Source organism: Podarcis erhardii (assembly GCF_964252035.2).
Source record: "Podarcis erhardii genome assembly, chromosome: 8".
NCBI lineage: Eukaryota > Metazoa > Chordata > Lepidosauria > Squamata > Lacertidae > Podarcis > Podarcis erhardii.
Window position 1 is genome coordinate 55,996,093 of NC_138499.1, and position 18,528 is coordinate 56,014,620.

Below are 18,528 nucleotides of genomic sequence, written 5' to 3' on the forward strand. Positions count from 1 at the left end.
ACTGCGGATTTTATGTCAGTACTATCATTTTCCGTATATACAATAATTTTTGTGACACTTGCATAGTCACCATGATGATACTGCAATAGATTATTCTGAATTTGAGATGCTGCGTTGTCCATATATATATCACTCAAATATGAAAAAGGAAGAATCAATTGTATTTTAATGTGTTTCTTTTTATAAAAAATAATGAAGTCGCTATCATTTTAAACATACAGAGTTATATTCTTACACCCTGAAGGCTGCACAAAATAGAGATTTTCTGTAATAATGCGAATATGCCCAAAGTAGATCAGACGTGGAGATGAGACATTACCATATATGTAACAGAAAATATACTGTTTCTTGGCTTTTGTGGCTCATATATGCCATAATCCTACAGTATTTTACAGTTCTTGCACTGTCCATTAGTGGAAGCATGTCCAAATGAATTCAGCATTTAATGTTAAAAATCTTATAATATGCCAGCTTGATTTGTAGCCCATCATATCATGGAATGCTAATTAAAATCATATTTTTGCATATGTCATGCCTTTCATGTACATATGCAAATAGGCTTCCAGTGCCTTTCAGCTATTAGTAATTAACTTTATGAAGGACAGCTGTAATACATAATTAACAAAAATGTTTGCAAGCCCTTTTCACACTGAAAGTAAGAGCAGTAATTTCTTTCTCTTTCTCTCTCTCTCTCTCTCTTTTTGGTTATCAAAGATGCCGTTTTAGTTCGAAGCCTCTCTGATATCTATATTCTTGAAGTGATCACATGACATAATTAAATTGATGTAAAGGCATTAACAGTGAAAGTATATTGAATAATCACCTATATGTTACAGTTAGTTGTTAGCAAAATTAAATGAAAGCCCATTTTTTAACATACAACATAATGCTAGGTATTATGTTCTTTTTGTTTTTAAATATTCTGGCACCATTAGTGCCAAATTCCTGTTCAATGCCTGTAGTCAAGGAGTGATCAAATATTACATATTATTCTCTCTCTCTGCTATCCCCCTGGGACCCAACAGTGGTAGCATTTCGAAGCAAAATCTTCCAACTGCAGTTTTACATTTCAAAGAAAACAACAGTTAAACCAAGAAGATTTCTTTGAAATTGAAATGACACATCTCTCATTAGCCACATGGGAGGAGTTTATTTTGTGTTCACTAGTATCCTTCATTTTTCTCTTAATTCTGGGTAGCAGTCAGCAACACTTGAGATGGACACAGTTGGGTCCAGATGCACATATTGGTTAGGCCAGGCATAGGCAAACTCGGCCCTTCATATGTTTTGGGACTACAACTCCCATCATCCCTGACCGCTGGTCCTGTTAGCTAGGGATGATGGGAGTTGTAGTCCTAAAACATCTCGAGGGCTGAGTTTGTCTATGCCTGGGTTAGGCCAAGGTTTCAGTGGTGTGTTCATGGGTGTTTGTGTGCATGGCAGCTAAGCTTTCTGTATTTGCTCCAGGAAGCATCAGTGCAGAAAATGTGTAGAGCTGCCCACAATTAACCAGTTATAGGAGAACTAAGCAGCACAAGCCACCATCCCAATCCACCTCTGCTCTTTGGATTCTTATCCTTCCACAATGCATATGTCTTGGTTCCAAGTTATCTGTAAATATGGGTTGTGCTTTCTTGCCTTTTTATTCCTAGCAAGCTTGTTGCCAAATATCTGTAGGATTCAGAACAAAACAAAAACCCAAGAAGGACTTAGAACGTGCTTTTTCACAGTGTTATGGGTGTGCCAATGGGTGTAAGCTTCCCCAGAAGGAATTACGGAGCTCTATTCCGCACCCCACCCCACTCGGTGTGCCAGACCTTTGGAGAAAAGGGGGCCTTTTGTGCATTCTTTATCCAATGATCAGTCCCATACTTGAACAAGGAAGCTTCCATTTCTTGACCTAGTGGTGGGCAGGCTGGATAGTGATGTGAAGGTGTGCAAAGACCTCCCATCATGGCTTGGTATGATACTTATGCTGAGAGCAGCTCAGCACCATCTGACGAACCCAGCCAGCACATGCTTTTGATTCGAGAGAGATAGAAACTACCTGTGGGGCAATTTGCATGCCTTTGGTATCTGTATCAAGATCCTACTGTCAAAACAAGAGTAGGAAGGAATGGTCTTTTAACAGACCCAATCTCAGCTATGAAGGGAGTCAGACTGAGGTGTGTTTCCAGCTTTTATGTTTTAAGTTTGGCTAAATTGCTTGGGAAACTGGATGTGTGCCCCCATGGCCATAGGAAATGGAAAACTCAGTATCCTCCTTTGTGCAGGTTTTATGGTTATATTTTGTTACCATGGGTGGTTTGTTAAATCAGGTGGACCTGCTGGCTAACGTTTGTGAGAAGGAACAGTTTCACATTAATTTTGCTAAAACTAAAGTAGTTGTATTTGGGTAAGAGATCTCTCACATTTAACTGGGCAATTTCGAACAACCCTATATGACAAAATTTTTTGTTATTCAGGGGTCCATTTCACTGCTAATTCCTAATTCACTAGGATGCTATTCTCATTAATGCAAGTCATATTGTATGAGCGATCCTAAAGCTCTTTCTATACAAAGGGAGACAAGTTATTGCTCCAGCCCTTAACATTTTATTGCCTAAGGTTGTTCTCTCTTCCCACCCCCACCCCCAATATTATATATTGTAGAACTTTAAGGTCTCTGCCAATCATCAGTCCAAGAGTTGGAGAATGTTCAAAATTTATTTCTGAATAAAGTTTTGGTCCTACTTGTTAGCATTCCTGCTGCAATGCCCATGCATAAATGGTTTGGCCTTCTATCCTGGCTAGAATACAAGTTCGGCTTTTAAATTTCCGTGATGGAATCCTTGTTCTGCCTTCTTCACGTCTGGTTTGTATATTTCATGGCTCACCCTTCAATTCTCAAAAGCATGTTATTGCAAAAGATACACTTGCTGGAGAATGTGATAGTGAGTTGATTACGATCCAGTCAACATGTAAATTGTGGATACGGTTTTTGTTTGTGTTAGAGAGCTTATTTGACTGATATGTTAATGGTCCATTGTCTAGGTTGTACCCATGTATTAAGATGAACCAGGAGAAAGCTAACTATTTGAAGTTAATTACTTTGGTTCCATACAGATTTGCTTTTAAAGAATTAAGACTCCATGTTAATGCCCTCTAGCTTTCTGGTTGGCCACTATCAGAAATTACTCTTGGAACAGCCTTTCAGTGTGTTTTGTAAAACTGTTATAGAATACAGTGTTCACTACATTAACCACTATCTCCTATATAAAGATCCATGTGAAAAATATATGTCTGAATTTAGCCACAGGGATTTTTTTCTTACATCAAGTGAGTTTGTGTGCTTTTTTGCTTTTGATTAAGGAAAATTATGTTACATTGTGTGCTCTGTTTGCATTGGCTGTAAGAGCCAAATTTGTGGCTCAACTCTGAATGCCTTTACCTTTGTTATGGCTTCTAGCAAAACAAATGAAATTGTTACTAATACTACTCTGATATATCCTTTGGTGAACTGAGCACATGTGGTTGCAGTGCTGACACAGAGAACTAACCATGTTCTTAATATTTCTTACATAGCAAGAGCCTGAGGGAAAAACAAAAATCTCATCCTTGGGCAGTGCGTGTATTTATTTTGTATAAAGAAATAAAACTGCGTTTGTGTATTCAGGATTTTTGCATTGTCTTTTGGTACGTCCCCTGTACTGTGCTGTTAGGCTGTAGCCCTGCAAAATTTCCAGAGTATGTAATATTGCGAATGCATGATATTATGGGGAAATAAGTTCTCTAAGCTGGAAAGATAACAAAAAACTAATTTTGTTTTTCAGGGTGGCGTTTGTAATGAAGAAGCACCTAAATACTCACTTACTTGGAAAACACGGAGTTGGCACACCGAAAGAGAGGTAAAGTAACTATTTTACGGCTCTGTTGATATACAAATCAAGCTATAGGTTAAAAGCTGTTCTGGAAATGTTACACAGAGCTGCATCCTTGTTTGCTTCTGTGTGCATGCAAAAGCAGAGGTGGTAATGGTACATAGACATAATTTTGACCTGATACTCACTTGTCCAAATAGCTGCTATGGCCCAGTGTGTGTGTGTTTGTCGGGGGGGAAGAATAAGATAAGCCTCTCTCTTGCTCTTCCATCATTCCAGGTGTGATATATTATTACTATATGGCAAAACATGGCTTGAGATGAAAAGGCAGAATACGATTAAGATGCTTCCCATCTCTGTGTTATGGACAGTATAACATAGCCACTTGACAACACCACAAAAAGTTATAGGTGTTTAACAGATGGTTCATTGTTAATAGGACTGAATACTTTCATTAGAAGGTGGAGGGGTTTTTATAGATCATCTAGTCAAATCCCCTCACACTGCCAGAATTCTTTAAATAAAGTTAATAATAATAAACTATTAAATGCATTAATTACGCATTTAATAGTTTGATATAACCAAATCAATCAACATTTGCTCCTATTTAAGATTTCAAGGTCTGGAGCCACCTTTGCCAACCTGCTGCCCCCTTGGAACACCTCTCCCATCAGGCTCAGCCTTTTATTTTTTTATAAAAATATTTATATACTGCTGTATCATAAAAATCTATCGCAGATGTTTCCAAAAATATAAAAACATAACACCAGACAGTAAAAACAAGTTAAAAGCAAATAAATGAATACATCAGCAGACCGTTGTGGGGGGTGTACTCTTAACTGCCTGCATAGACCTGGCAGAACAGGGAAGTTTTCAGCAGGTGTTTTCCTCGTATTCCCACATTGGCACTTTACTTGGTATCTTTTGCACCAACAACTAATTGGTGGAGGCACAAGTCTTTGACCATTTTAATCCCAGTTGTTGCTTATGGGATGGCTTTGCTACACAGAGAAAGGAAGGAACAAATTGCTTGAAATTCTCCCTACCATGGTGGTCATCGACTTCTAGCTAATTCTGTAACTAACCATGGGCAATGAACAAAGTTTATGAAAACTTGTGGGGTGAAGTGTGAAACCTTTGGGTTTCTTTAGTTAGGGTTTTCGAATCTAATAACATTGTGGGACTTTCTCCCTACTAAATTCATCATTACAGTTAACGTTGACTGCCTTGAGTATTTGTTATCAGGGAATTTTGATGTTCACTTTTTATTGAGAGATATACTAATATCTGAAGCTGTTTATCTCTTTCAGTTAAAAGATTTAGCCATTTTTGTCTTTTTGTCTTCTTGTAACAAGCTGTTGATTCACAAAAAAGATCCCTCTTTGCTTTATCTTTTTGATGGGGAGTCAAGCAAACACGATTAATAAGGCTGACATTACAGATAAAGCTATTGATACCCTCAAAGTGCCACTGGATTAGTCAGTTTTTTACTATCCCAGTTTCCTCAGAGTGGATTATTTTTTGATTTCCAAGTTGATCTCTGGATACTTTAAAAATAGTCAGTGTGTCATTAGTTATCTTCTAGTCCCTTTTATATCAGCTGAATCTTCCGCCATTCCAACGAGAGTTCTAGTATTATGCGAGAGGGTGAAAAACTTTTCCCTAGCCACTATTCATAATTTTATATCAGAAAGATCTTGAGCTAAGTACAACGTGAGATTGGGGAACTCACTGCTTGCATGAAACAACAGATGTACCCTGTTAGAGCTAGAGGAGTTTGCTTTATAAAGGATGGCTGTTCTGGAAGCAGAATTGGATTCTGCAGCACTTTCTTCTCATGTTTTATTTCATTTCCAGCGCTCTAGAAATATATATTTCTACTGAGGTGCAGTTACTGTATAATTATCATAAATACTATATAGAAGTCACTTATGTCACCCTTGTGACTATGTGTACCATAAAGAATCACACTGTAGGTATTCAGATATACTATCTGAGCCTAGGAGGTATGATTTTGAGGTGTCATCTCAGATAAAAAAATAAAATAAAGGAGTGTTTTAATCTCTAGTGGTATGGAGTTAGGCTGCTATTTTCTGTTTTTCTGAAGTCCTTCTGGGTGATCCTGTTTCTCTCTGTCTCCCATACTACTTCAAAGCGTTTTGACTAGATCAGTAAGTACTAGCTTGCAGTAAAATAGCATGATGATGATGTTCTTCTTCGTCCAAATTTTAAACCCATGTGGCCTTAGAAGCAAATAGACAAGATGAGGACACCAACATTTTGCACTTAAACCTTACCTGAACTAGTGATGGATATGACAGATATGTGCTTTTATTTTTTATTTGTTTAAAAGAACACACAAAGCAGATCCAGACATGTTTACAGAAGTGAAGTTTTTCCTGTTGGCAATTCTTTTCATGGAAAATGTGGCATTTCCCCTTAATATTCTGTAAAACTGAATAGTTCTGGCAGGCCTTCAGCCACAATTTAATTTCCCACTAGCAGTCCCTTGCTGGTGATGGCTTAGAGTTGAGCAGTACGTGGATTGTTGAAATGCTCACCTTTTTTCCAATTGTCCTTTCTGGAAGTTTTTGATTGGCTTGAAGAAACACTTAATCAAGAGGTTGAACCAGACTAAGCATTTTTTAAAAGCCTTCCATTTAAGAGATTTGGATATGGCTGATTAAATTTCAGCTCCGTATTCAGCCAAGCAGCTCTCTGGTGAACAGGATCTGGTCAGTGCAAGCACAATCTCTTTCAGACACCCTTTGTGTGCACACACACTCCACAAACCCTCACACACTTCAGTATCACACACACACACTGTGTTTTCACACAAACACTGAAGGCCTTCACATAAACCCAGACCTGTAAACACAGAAGCAAGAGACTGGCATTTTTATGATTATTTCTTTTATACATTATTAATTTTGTGTAAAATGTTTCACCTAATAATAAAAATATTAATACATAATAATGTAAGCATCACAACAGCCCTGCAATGTGGAAGTAGAATGCTAAGGCAGAAAGTGGTGTGGCTAAAATTCATGGCTGAGAAGTGATCTGAACCATGACTTCACAACTAGGGTTGCAGTTCTAATCCTATTTATCTTGGAGAAGATGCCATCGCTTTCAGCTGGACTTACTTCTGAATAGAGGCTAGGATTGTGTTGCGACCCTCAAAGGATAAAATGTATTTTAAAGCAAACCCTGATAAAATGGAACTTGCCCCTACTTTTTTTTTTTTTTGAAAGCTAGTGAGAAGAGAGCAACCCGGACAAGTTACAAAGCAGCCCTGGAGACAGTAAAAAAAAAAAGTTGAAAATTCCAAATAGGGAGACATCCCCCCCCCCAAATCTTTCCTCTCCCCTTTTCTCTGCAGCCATAAATAAAGCCTTTCTCCCCAAGTACTTGTTTGCAACGCAAAACATATTTTCCCCACTTCATTCCTCCATTTTAAAATGGAGCTTTCCCCACTCTCCAGTTTGAAAGGAATGTATCTTGGGGCCCCCAAATCCCCAAGCACCCCAAACACAAACACACTCCATGCTTCACAAGCCCCTACCTGCAAAAAAATACATACAGAAGCCACCTAACAGTTTTTTGTGTCCTCCCCTTCCCACACACAACAAATACACAGAGAAAACATTTTCTTAAGAGCTTCTTCTCAGCCTTTGTTGAGGGAAGGTGTTTTTCAAAGAAGGCACTCAGAAGATATTGTACTTGACTGCCTTACAGGAAAATGCATAGACTTAAAAAATCTGGATTTTTTTTTTAACATTGCGAACATTCAGGTACATTATATAGCGGAATGTTGTTTGATCTATCCAGCTTCATAGTATAGCATTCCCATACCTGTGTAATCTTGAGCAAAGCTTCCCATTTCTTCTTGCCCTGTTAGAACACTAGTTTTTTTGGCTACAGTTCTGCAAAAAACAAAACCCCAAACCCATTATCTAGGCCCATTAAATCAGCTGCTTCTTTATGGTTTGAATTTGATTCTGTTCTTTTATACATTGTGTATTATAGCAAATACTAATGGAAGTTAGCTAAATAGGCTGTGACAATTAAATTAATAATGCATTTTGTTTGCAAGTATTTAGCCTTTGTGGTTTGACTGATATATGCAAAGATGGTAATTTATTAAAAGTAAATTCATGTAATTGTACAGCAGAGTTTGATGGACCAAAAAATGTTGTCGTTCTGGCTATCATCAAAAACAGAATATTGAAATAAGTTCATAAGGATATATATATATATATATATATATATATATATATATATATATATGCGCAGACACATAACACTCAAATTAATGTTCTGCATAAAGCAGCTTGCATGATCAAGCATACAGATATCTAAAACAAAGGGGTCATATGTGGGGGAACAAATCACAATGTACAGTACAATATTTTACCCAGAACATCTTATTCAGAACATACTCTCAGTTCTATGTATAGCTCACTAGCAATTTGATTTGTACAAGATTTTGCATGCCTGTTTCCCAGACATACTTGTGTTACCTTATGTGATTGGGGGAGACAATTCCTTACAGGCAGACTCCCATGTCTGTATAAGATTCTCCGCACCCCCCCCCCAAAAAAAAAGAGGGGAAGGGAAGAATTACAATAGGTTGCCACCAGATAAAATGAACCTCATGCCCTACTCTAGAGTGTTCAACTGCTAGAGGACTGTGACTCCTAGACAACCAGCACAAGTCCCTTCGGCCCAGCTCCAGGGGGAAATAATAAAGGGAGAAATTTTGGATATATGTTCCCATAGCCCCATGAACAGAGAACTTAACAAATCCTTATAAAATTACCTTATCATCCAAGGAGTAGCTTTAGCTGCCATACAGTCCAGGAGTGTTGTCAGTTGCAATGGAGATGCGTGGTAGAGTTGGCTTCCCAAGACTGGCGTCACTGGTAGAGCTGGCGTCACTGGTAGGGCAGACTCATGGGCATGGTGTGGTCTGGGCTGTGTAAGCACACAGTCAGGAGCTTCACTGGTGTGCATGTGCAGCTCTTACTTCACTCCTGCCCCACACCATCCAGATAAGCGGCAGCCGCAATGGGTGTCAGAAGAGAAGCTCTGCAGTGTTGCCCCACTGCACTGGCTGCATCTGGTACAATTTTACATGTGGAAAGCATTTTAAAGATTAATGGTTAGGGGGAAAGAAAAAGCAACAGTAATGCACACTGACTTTGAAACAAAAGTAATAAAGGTAATCTAACTTAGCTAGTAACATGTTATTGGCTTGCGCAAAGTCCTGGGTTTCAGAGCATATTCAGAAAAGAGGTTTTGAGAGAGGATGGGAGGAGATTGAGAGCATGTTTGGACTCCTAGTCCATTGTTTCCGGCACAACAAAGCGAGTAAATTTACGTATTGTGGTCATCTGAGACCAATAAAAGTTTGCCTGCTTCATAAAATGGAGTATTATTTGTCCACTGGAGAAAGAAGCCTGACTTAGAAGTCAGTTCTATCTCCTTAACAGCTTTGCACTTAACATGCCAAAAAACAAGCCAGGCAATTCTAACTGAATGCAGTATTGTGAAGAAGAGTTCCTGTCCTTTGTGCTTATTCAGAAGCAAAGCCTCAGATAACTGTCTATTCAGAGATCACTGCAGGGGTGAAAAATCACAGAGACTCTTGGTGATGCTGTCGAGCAGGGGTTCATAATATCTTCCTTTATTCCAAGTCACCCTGCCCTGATGGACAGATTCCATAGTCTCTACTTGCATAATGGTCAAAACCAAAAATTTCAGCATTGGTGTAATTAAAATAATAACATTGCCTGTGCAGTTTAACAAATACATGATGCTTCGAAGAACATGTTGATCACTACCCAGTTTGATTTGTCATAAAAAATGTAACTTTTTTTCGCAGAGAAAACAAGTCCTCCAAGGTATTTTGCTTCAGATTGTTGCAACTGTGATACTGATTTATTGTCAGCTTGGATGTATCTCAAAACTGGCACATTATCCTCTGTGTTCAAGGGCATTAGACATTTGGTAGCTCACTGTCAGTAATATTCCTGGAAACTACTTGTGTATGTCATTGACTGGAGTAATAGTTACTTGAAGAGCTGTTGTGTAGAAGGGTGTGCTCAATGATTAGCAAAAAAGGAGCATGAGCACTGAGCATTTTTATGTAGTTACATAATGTGAATTTACTATGGAGAGCAAGAGATTATTTTTGCAACTTCTGTTCCTAGTTCTGCTGGAGTTTTGCATCTACCAAATATAATGGCAGATTCATACAGATAACCGGAGTGTACTTTTTTACTTGCAAACCCTCTTCAGGTGTTCTTCCTCTGAAAGAAAACATGTGAAGGGGGCCTTTGGGTACAAGTGTAATAACTTGCCCATTGCCATTGCTGTCACCCTCCATGAAATGGAGGACGAACTTGTGCATTTCAGAAAAGCTGCTTTTCCAAGATCCTAGAATGTCATGGTGCTGTCAGGCAAGGAATGTTTAGAGTGAGAAATTAACTCATTATTATCAAAGGTACACTTACAAGTTAGGAAAGGACATGTCCCTCATTCGTACGTCTCTCAGCTACTCTTGAGTGTGTACCCGATGAGGCAGTTGCCGCAATTCAGAACATGCAATTGGGCAAATCTCCAGGACCAGATGGTCTCACCTCCAAGTATTATAAGACATTGAAAGACTATTTGATGCACCCACTAATGGAGGTTTGCAATGAAATTATGGAAGGGAAGAAGGCACCAGAGTCGTGGAAAGAGGCCTTCATCACATTGATACCTAAACTAGAAACCGAAAAGACACAACTCAAGAATTACCGCCCCATCTCCCTCCTGAATGTGGATTACAAAATATTTGCAGACATTTTAGCAAGCAGATTTAAAAAAGTCTTAAATGAAGTGATCCATAAGGACCAAGCAGGCTTTCTCCCAGGTAGACATTTGTTTGCAAACACAAGAAACATCATTGATATCTTGGAACTCTTGCAGACAAATATCAACACAAAAGCAGTTTTGATATTTATAGATGCGGAGAAAGCCTTTGATAATATTTCTTGGAAGTTTATGAAGAAAAACTTGGAAGGAATGGGGGTGGGGCGGGGGTTTGAGAATGGGATAGAGGCAATTTATTCGGAGCAGAAGGCAAAACTGATAGTGAACAATGTGGTGACGGAAGAGTTTAATATTGAAAAAGGAACACGACAAGGTTGTCCTATCTCCCCTTTGTTATTTATATCGGTCCTGGAAGTGCTCTTAAATATGATCAGAGGAGACCGGTTGGTGGAGGGTATTCAGGTCGGAGCGAAACAATATAAACTTAAAGCATTTGCAGATGACCTAGTATTGACCTTACAGGAGCCAGAGCCCAGCACCAAAAGGGTACTGCAATTGATTTATGAGTTTGGTCGGGTGGCGGGATTTAAACTTAACAAGCAAAAAACCAAGGTTTTGGAAAAAAATATGACCTCTTCAGAATCAGAAAGGTTTCAGAAAGAGACAGAATTAAATGTGGTTAAAAAAGTAAAATACCTAGGGGTAAACATAACAGCGAAGAACATGAATTTATTTAAAGATAACTATGAAAAATGTTGGTCTGAAATTAAAAGGGATCTAGATGTTTGGTCAAGACTGAAACTTTCCTTGTCAGGACGCATTGCTGCTATTAAGATGAATGTATTGCCAAAAATGTTGTTTTTGTTCCAAACCTTGCAGATTGTGGATAAAATGGAGTGTTTTGGGAGGTGGCAAAGAGATATCTCAAAATTTGTCTGGCAGGGCAAAAAGCCCAGAATTAAGTTTAAGATACTAACTGATGCTAAAGAAAGAGGGGGCTTTGCCCTGCCAGACTTAAAGCTCTACTATGAATCAGCAGCTTTCTGCTGGTTGAAAGATTGGCTGCTTCTTGAAAACACTGATGTTTTAGATTTGGAAGGATTTAACAATGCTTTTGGTTGGCATGCATATCTGTGGTATGACAAGGTTAAAATACACAAGGCTTTTAAGAATCATGTTGTCAGAAAAGCAGTGTTCAATGTCTGGTCAAAATACAAGGACTTATTGGAAAACAAGACCCCAAGGTGGTTATCACCAATGGAGGCTAAGGCCCCGAAAAGACTCAATATGGAGGCCAAATGGCCGAAATATTGGGAAATAATAGAAAAAGATGGAGACAATTGGAGGTTGCAGAGTATGGAGAAACTAAAGGGGAAAGTGCGAGATTGGCTACATTATGCTCAGATTAAAGAAGCCTTTAAGTCAGATAAAAAATTAGGATTCCAGGTGGAAAAATCAAAGTTAGAAACAGAATTGTTAGAACCCAGCTCTAAGACACTTTTGAGAATGTATAACTTGCTGCTAAAATGGAATACACAGGATGAAACGGTCAAATCAGCTATGATAAAATGGGCACAGGACATAGGGTACAACATTATGTTTGCTGACTGGGAAAAGTTATGGACCACCGGTATGAAGTTCACGGCATGTAATGCCTTGAAAGAAAACATTATGAAAATGATATATAGGTGGTACATGACTCCAGTCAAGCTCGCAAAGATATACCACCTGTCTGACAATAAATGTTGGAAGTGTAAAGAAGCTGAAGGAACATTCTTTCACCTCTGGTAGACTTGCCCTAGAGTGAAGGCTTTCTGGGAAATGATATACAATGAGCTGAAAAAGGTATTTAAGTATACCTTCCCTAAGAAACCAGAGGCCTTTCTTTTAGGCATTGTCGGCCAGAGTGTGCAAAAGAAGGATCGAACTTTTTTTATGTATGCTACAACAGCAGCAAGGATACTCATTGCTAAATGCTGGAAAACTCAAGATTTGCCCACGCTGGAAGAATGGCAGATGCAACTGATGGATTATATGGAACTGGCTGAGATGACTGGCAGAATCCGAGACCGGGGAGAGGAACTGGTGGAGGAGGACTGGAAGAAATTTAAGGATTATCTACAAAAACATTGTAAATTGTATGAATGCTAAGAAAGATGTAAGATTTGTAATAACACGGCTCCAACAAATTAGTAATAAGGGATATAAATTTGAATGTAATTGAAAGAAAAGACAAATTTTGGATAAACAATATTTCAAATTAAGATCTCAAAAGTGTGATTTAAATTCTAAAATTTGAGATTTAATATTGGATAATTATATGATATGAACTGGATATGAATGGAAACAAGTAAATAATTTGCTAGCAAAATTTGTGAGTTCAGAATGCAGGAACAAGAGATGTGAGGAAGTCCAAAGAGGAGAATGAAATGTGGAAATTTGAAAAGACTATGTTATTATGTATGTTTTTTGTTTATTGTTTAAAAAACTTTAATAAATATTATTAAAAAAAAAAGATGAGGCAGTTGCCGCAACAAAGAGACCTTTCCCCAACCTCGGTTTATGTATCTCCACAACCAGAGCTGTGCAAAAGCAGGCAAAGACTGCGTCTGTAGGTATAATGTGTTTCTGCCTCTCCCTCTTCAATTCTCTTCTGGTCCTGGGAGACAGTGGTGCAGGAGAGGTGGGGACAGGATGAGGAGGAGGTGTGGAGTCCTTGACTCTACCCCAGCCTGACCTATCTCCCCCTCCTGCTGAATCTGTTCTTACCTCTCCAATCCTACATCTTCTCCTGTCTCTGACTTTCATCTCCTGGCTGTTACAGGCTGCCCCAGATCACTGATCCATTCTTACAAGTCCGTCTCCAACCCACCTTCTCCCAGTGCTCACCCATCAGAATCCAGCCACCATTCCTCAGTGTCCAGCCAGTCCCTGACAGCAGGATGCTCCTAGCTTCACAAGGGTGAAAAGAATGGTGATTAGGGGCAGCAGAGCTAATGGACTTGACTAATTCATGTGTTTATTTCAATGAACGAAGAAGACTTACTGAAGAGTTCTGCGTCATGCACTTCACTATAGGACCACATGAAGAAGGAATTTGGCATAAACCAGCTATTTTATTTACATATCCACTGCCATTTTCATTATAAAGCATGCCATGACCACACCCTTGTGTGAATGGCTTGTCTGCCTTAGAGTGTCTCTATGTGGTTATGTTTCTTAGGAAGAGAACTCTAGGACTGGCTGTTGTCCCCACACTCATCATATTCTCTCCCCTTTTAGAAAAGTCTCCTTGTCAACCTCGTGCATTTAGATTCACTGGTGATAAACATATGGCCTTGGCTGTCTGCAACAGTAATAGTGAGATTATGGGAGAACAGTTCTTTGGATGTAAATATCATTACATGCTTAATTCCTGCAAACTTGTCGTGTGGGATAAACTTGGCTATTTCCTGTGCGCGGTGTGCCCAAATACTGTGATGTCATTTAGAGTACATTTATTTACACAGAACCTGTACGCCTGCACACATTGGTTGATATGTTGCCATTGGCCAGCAGCATGCCCAAAGTCTCCGAGGTAGAGATGCCATTATAGGTGAGCTACAACAGTCACTACCCTTCCTGGTAAATTGTAGTTGTAGATATCTCATAGGATGATAATAAAAAGGGGAAGAAAAGCTGCCAGTCTATCCACCAAATGCTTCCCTCAGGAAATTAAACAGTGTGCACACCATGGGATATACATGAGATGACTAGCTAGCCCTCTAGGTTTCAAATCATATCCAGCAGATCTGAAAGATTTTATCATGATTTTCGTGTGGAAAAACCTCTGAACATTCTGTTCTTCCATATCATTTGTTAATTTAGGGTACTCGGGTGAATTAATGCACTTTTTCATTAATTTACTCATGCAGTGAAATGTATGCATACATTTGTAAGTAAGAAAAAAAAATGCCTCTAAACAAAAAAAGTATACTTTCTGTGTTTTAAGGTAATACATGCATGTAGAAAGAATAATCTTAGAACAAGTATTTCTCTTGTACACACTCATACGGTTATTATAGGTACTTTTATTTAAAACTCCCCCCCCCCAAATTGAACCCATTAATCAGAGGCATATTTTTAGTTTATCAAAATGTGTTACTATAATTGATTAATATAAATGATTAATTGCCTTAAATGTTGCAGTCCTAGTTTAAAATCTTTAGTTTCTTTCTTTCTTTCTTTTTTATAAGTGAATTGAGTAAGTCTCCAGTTCTAGAGGCAGTGATGCACAGCAGTTAGAATCCCAGACCAGGACTGGGGACATCCCTCTTCAACTCTGTACTCAGCTATGAACCTCATTGAGTTACCTTGGACCAGTCACTATCTCTCACCCTAACCATCCTTCAAGGGTTGTTGTGGGAATAAAATGCTAAACAATGGACAACACCCTGAATTTGTTGGATTAGGAGCAGAAAAAGTGGAAATGAATATTTCTGCTCCTTCAAAAGACTTCCTTACATTAGTGAATGGTTATTAGTCAAGCAAGAACTTTGTTCTGGATTTTGGCCACGTGAATATATAATAAAATTTGTAAGTATACACCTCACTTTTTTTAGTTACAGTTTAGTTCTGAAAGGCACCATGTCAGTTCTTGAAGGCGATGCGACAAATTGTATTGTTAGATTTGTGTGTGTGTTTGTGAAACAAAATAAGAACGGTTATCCTAGCTCATCAAGCAGTGATGATAAATGTATCATTTTCCAACACCCTTCAGATGTTGCTGGATGATAACTTCCATCATTATCAAGCTAAGCTGGCGAAAGATAATGGGAGTTGTAGTCCAACATTTGGAAGGCACCTGGTTGGTCGAAGGATGCTCTAGTCTAGGGTATCGTTTGGAAGAGATTTGATACTTGTTAGGTGCACCTTGAACATGCCTTTGGAAAGGGAGATTGTTGCATAGATGTTAGAACCTTTTCAGCCTCCTCCTTTTCTCCCCTACCCTTCTTTGTATTACTGTATATAGTACATTATGGAAAGGGATTTATAGCAAGGTACTTTTTGACATTTATGGATTTAGAATGCTTGGTGTCATGAATGCTCTCATGACTCTTTGCTTTGATCAGTGTTTATATAACACAACACATTTATTGAGTATGTTGTAAAAGAAACAGCACCATAATCTTTTGACAGTCTAGAGATGAAATATTTTCCATATATTTTTGAGGAAATGTATAGGAGTACTTTGTAGACTTTAGAGCAGATTGCGGAAATCTAGAATAAAGCATGTATTGCAGAGATTGAACAAGGTGTGCTATAGGTTTAGCTCCGGGTAAAATATGCTCTGTGTATAGCTTTGTACCTTGTCATGCAATTATCAGTGCCTTTTCCCTTGCACTTCCCAGCTGTACTGCACAATTTTAATAATATGATAAGGATAACTCTTCTGTCAAGCTTCACCTTGAATTTAGCAATGCTAAGCACAAACAAAATATTAAAGCATTAGATCAGAGAATAACAGGAATGATTTGACTTTACTATATAACTTCTGAGGTACCTCTAAAATGAGTATTATAAAGATATTTACCTGTAAAAGTTTCCAAGAATACGAAGGAAAGTTAATAATAATAATAATAATAATAATAATAATAATAATAATAATTTATTATTTATTATTTATAATTTTTACCCCGCCCATCTGGCTGGGTTTCCCCAGAAACTCTGGGCAGCTTCCAACAAAATATTAAAATACAGTAATCCATCAAATATTAAAAGCTTCCCTAAACAGGCTGCCTTCAGATGCCTTCTAAAAGTCTGGTAGTTGTTGTTCTCTTTGACATCTGGTGGGAGGGTGTTCCACAGGGCAGGTGCCACTACCGAGAAGGTCCTCTGCCTAGTTCCCTGTAACTTGGCTTCTCATAGCGAGGGAACCGCCAGAAGGCCCTCAGTGCTGGACCTCAGTGGTAGAATAATTGTTAGAAAAGTCAGTTCATTTACATGCTCATTTCCCCTAAACGTAATGTCCTCAAAGTGACAGGAGGAACAGGAAAAGGCACGTAGAATTTTGTTTTACACTTAGTTTTAGGCTATTCAGGGAAAATTAAATGGTGATGTTTTCAAACACGTGTAAAGCAGAACCTTTGCATCTTTCTTTAGATCAGCTGGTCTTTTAGTACCTGTGAAATACTGTTTAGGCGTGGTCACGGTGTGCAGCATGTTGAGCAGAAGAGCTGTAGGCCCTTTGCATTTTCTGCTCACAAACCATAAACATCATTGCCATTTATTTATTTTTTGGTAGAATATGGAGCATAACAAGCATGGGTTTCTGGACATTTTTATCCTCAAGTTGTTATCCAGCATTTCCTTTCAATGCTAAAGTTTCAGTAGAGATATTGTGTGGTGTGCTGCCATCACTTGCATGTGAGGTACAGAATCCTCGGATATCACACAGACAGTCATTGACTGACTGATAGATTTAGCAAGGTTCAAAACCATTACAAGTGAATACCATGAAACACAAAACAGAATAATCCTTAAAACAATCTTAACTGGCAAGCACTTAAAAGGTAAAGGGTAAAGGGACCCCTGACCATTAGGTCCAGTCGTGACCGACTCTGGGGTTGCGGTGCTCATCTTGCTTTATTGGCTGAGGGAGCCGGCGTACAGCTTCCGGGTCATGTGGCTAGCATGACAAAGCCGCTTCTGGCGAACCAGAGCAGTGCACGGAAACTCCATTTACCTTCCCGCCAGAGTGGTATTTATTTATCTACTTGCACTTTGATGTGCTTTTGAACTGCTAGGTTGGCAGGAGCAGGGACCGAGCAATGGGAGCTCACCCCGTCGCGGGGATTTGAACCACCGACCTTCTGATTGGCAAGTTCTAGGCTCTGTGGTTTAACCCACAGCGCGTTACAGATGCCTTAAAAACTGGAAACGTTTTCAACTGATCTCGGAAACTTAAGATGAGTGGTGTCAAACTGAACTCTTGAGTGTAGGAAATTCCGTAGTGTGAGCTCCCCAACATTCATATTTCTTAGATCCTACTACTGAGGGATTTCTGCAGAGTGAACCTCCTCAGATAACCCCAGTGAGCCCAGAGGAACCTATACTGCAGAGGAGGGAAAGCCTGTGCCCCACTAGAAGATTTTCTGCAATTCCCATCTTCAGTCAGGGATGTTGGGAGTAGTCCTGTAACTTCTGGGAGGCCACAGTTTCCCCATCCTGGAAGTGTGCAGGATCCAGGACATTCAGGGCTTTAAAGGTAAGAGCCACCACCTCAAGTGAAACCAGGAGTAAACTGGCAGCCAGCACATTAAGACTGGAGTAACATGGTGTCTTCTCTGTGTTCTAGTCAAGCCTAAGCTGCTGCATTCTGTATTAGCTGACGGAGATCTCTTCACGGGCAATGCAATGTCTTCTGAACATTTTTACTTGAATATTATTGCTCAGTGGCGAAGAACCAGAGTAAGCCAAAACTAGTAGAAAGTGCATCAATGCATTTGCTCAGCAATGTGCATCAGTAGTACTATCCCTCTAAGAGTTGTCATTACATTAGATTAACATTTGGGAAATGTGCCAATGGTACCAGTGGTAGATTTCTGTGCTTACCATTCATACAGAGCAATGCACATGGGGCACCAGATGCCCATAATGTCCTTGCTAGTTCTGTAATAATAATAATAATAATAATAATAATAATAATAATAATAATAATAATTTATTTGTACCCCGCCCATCTGGCTGGGTTTCTCCAGCCACTCTGGGCGGCTTCCATAAAAACCAAAAATACACTAAAATATCACAGATTAAAAACTTCCCTGAACAGGGCTGCCTTAAGATGTCTTCTGAATGTCAGGTAGTTATT

At 39.0% G+C, this 18,528-nt stretch overlaps 1 protein-coding gene across 1 annotated transcript in view; it reads left to right on the forward strand.

The window, feature by feature from the left end:
- The window catches only part of ZNF407 (zinc finger protein 407), a 334,428-nt gene that overhangs the window by 123,946 nt on the left and 191,954 nt on the right, over positions 1-18,528 (forward strand). The window contains exon 4 of the mRNA XM_081875068.1: positions 3,813-3,887. Within this exon, the coding sequence (XP_081731194.1) occupies positions 3,813-3,887 (75 nt within the window). The remainder of the gene's footprint in view (positions 1-3,812; positions 3,888-18,528) is intronic.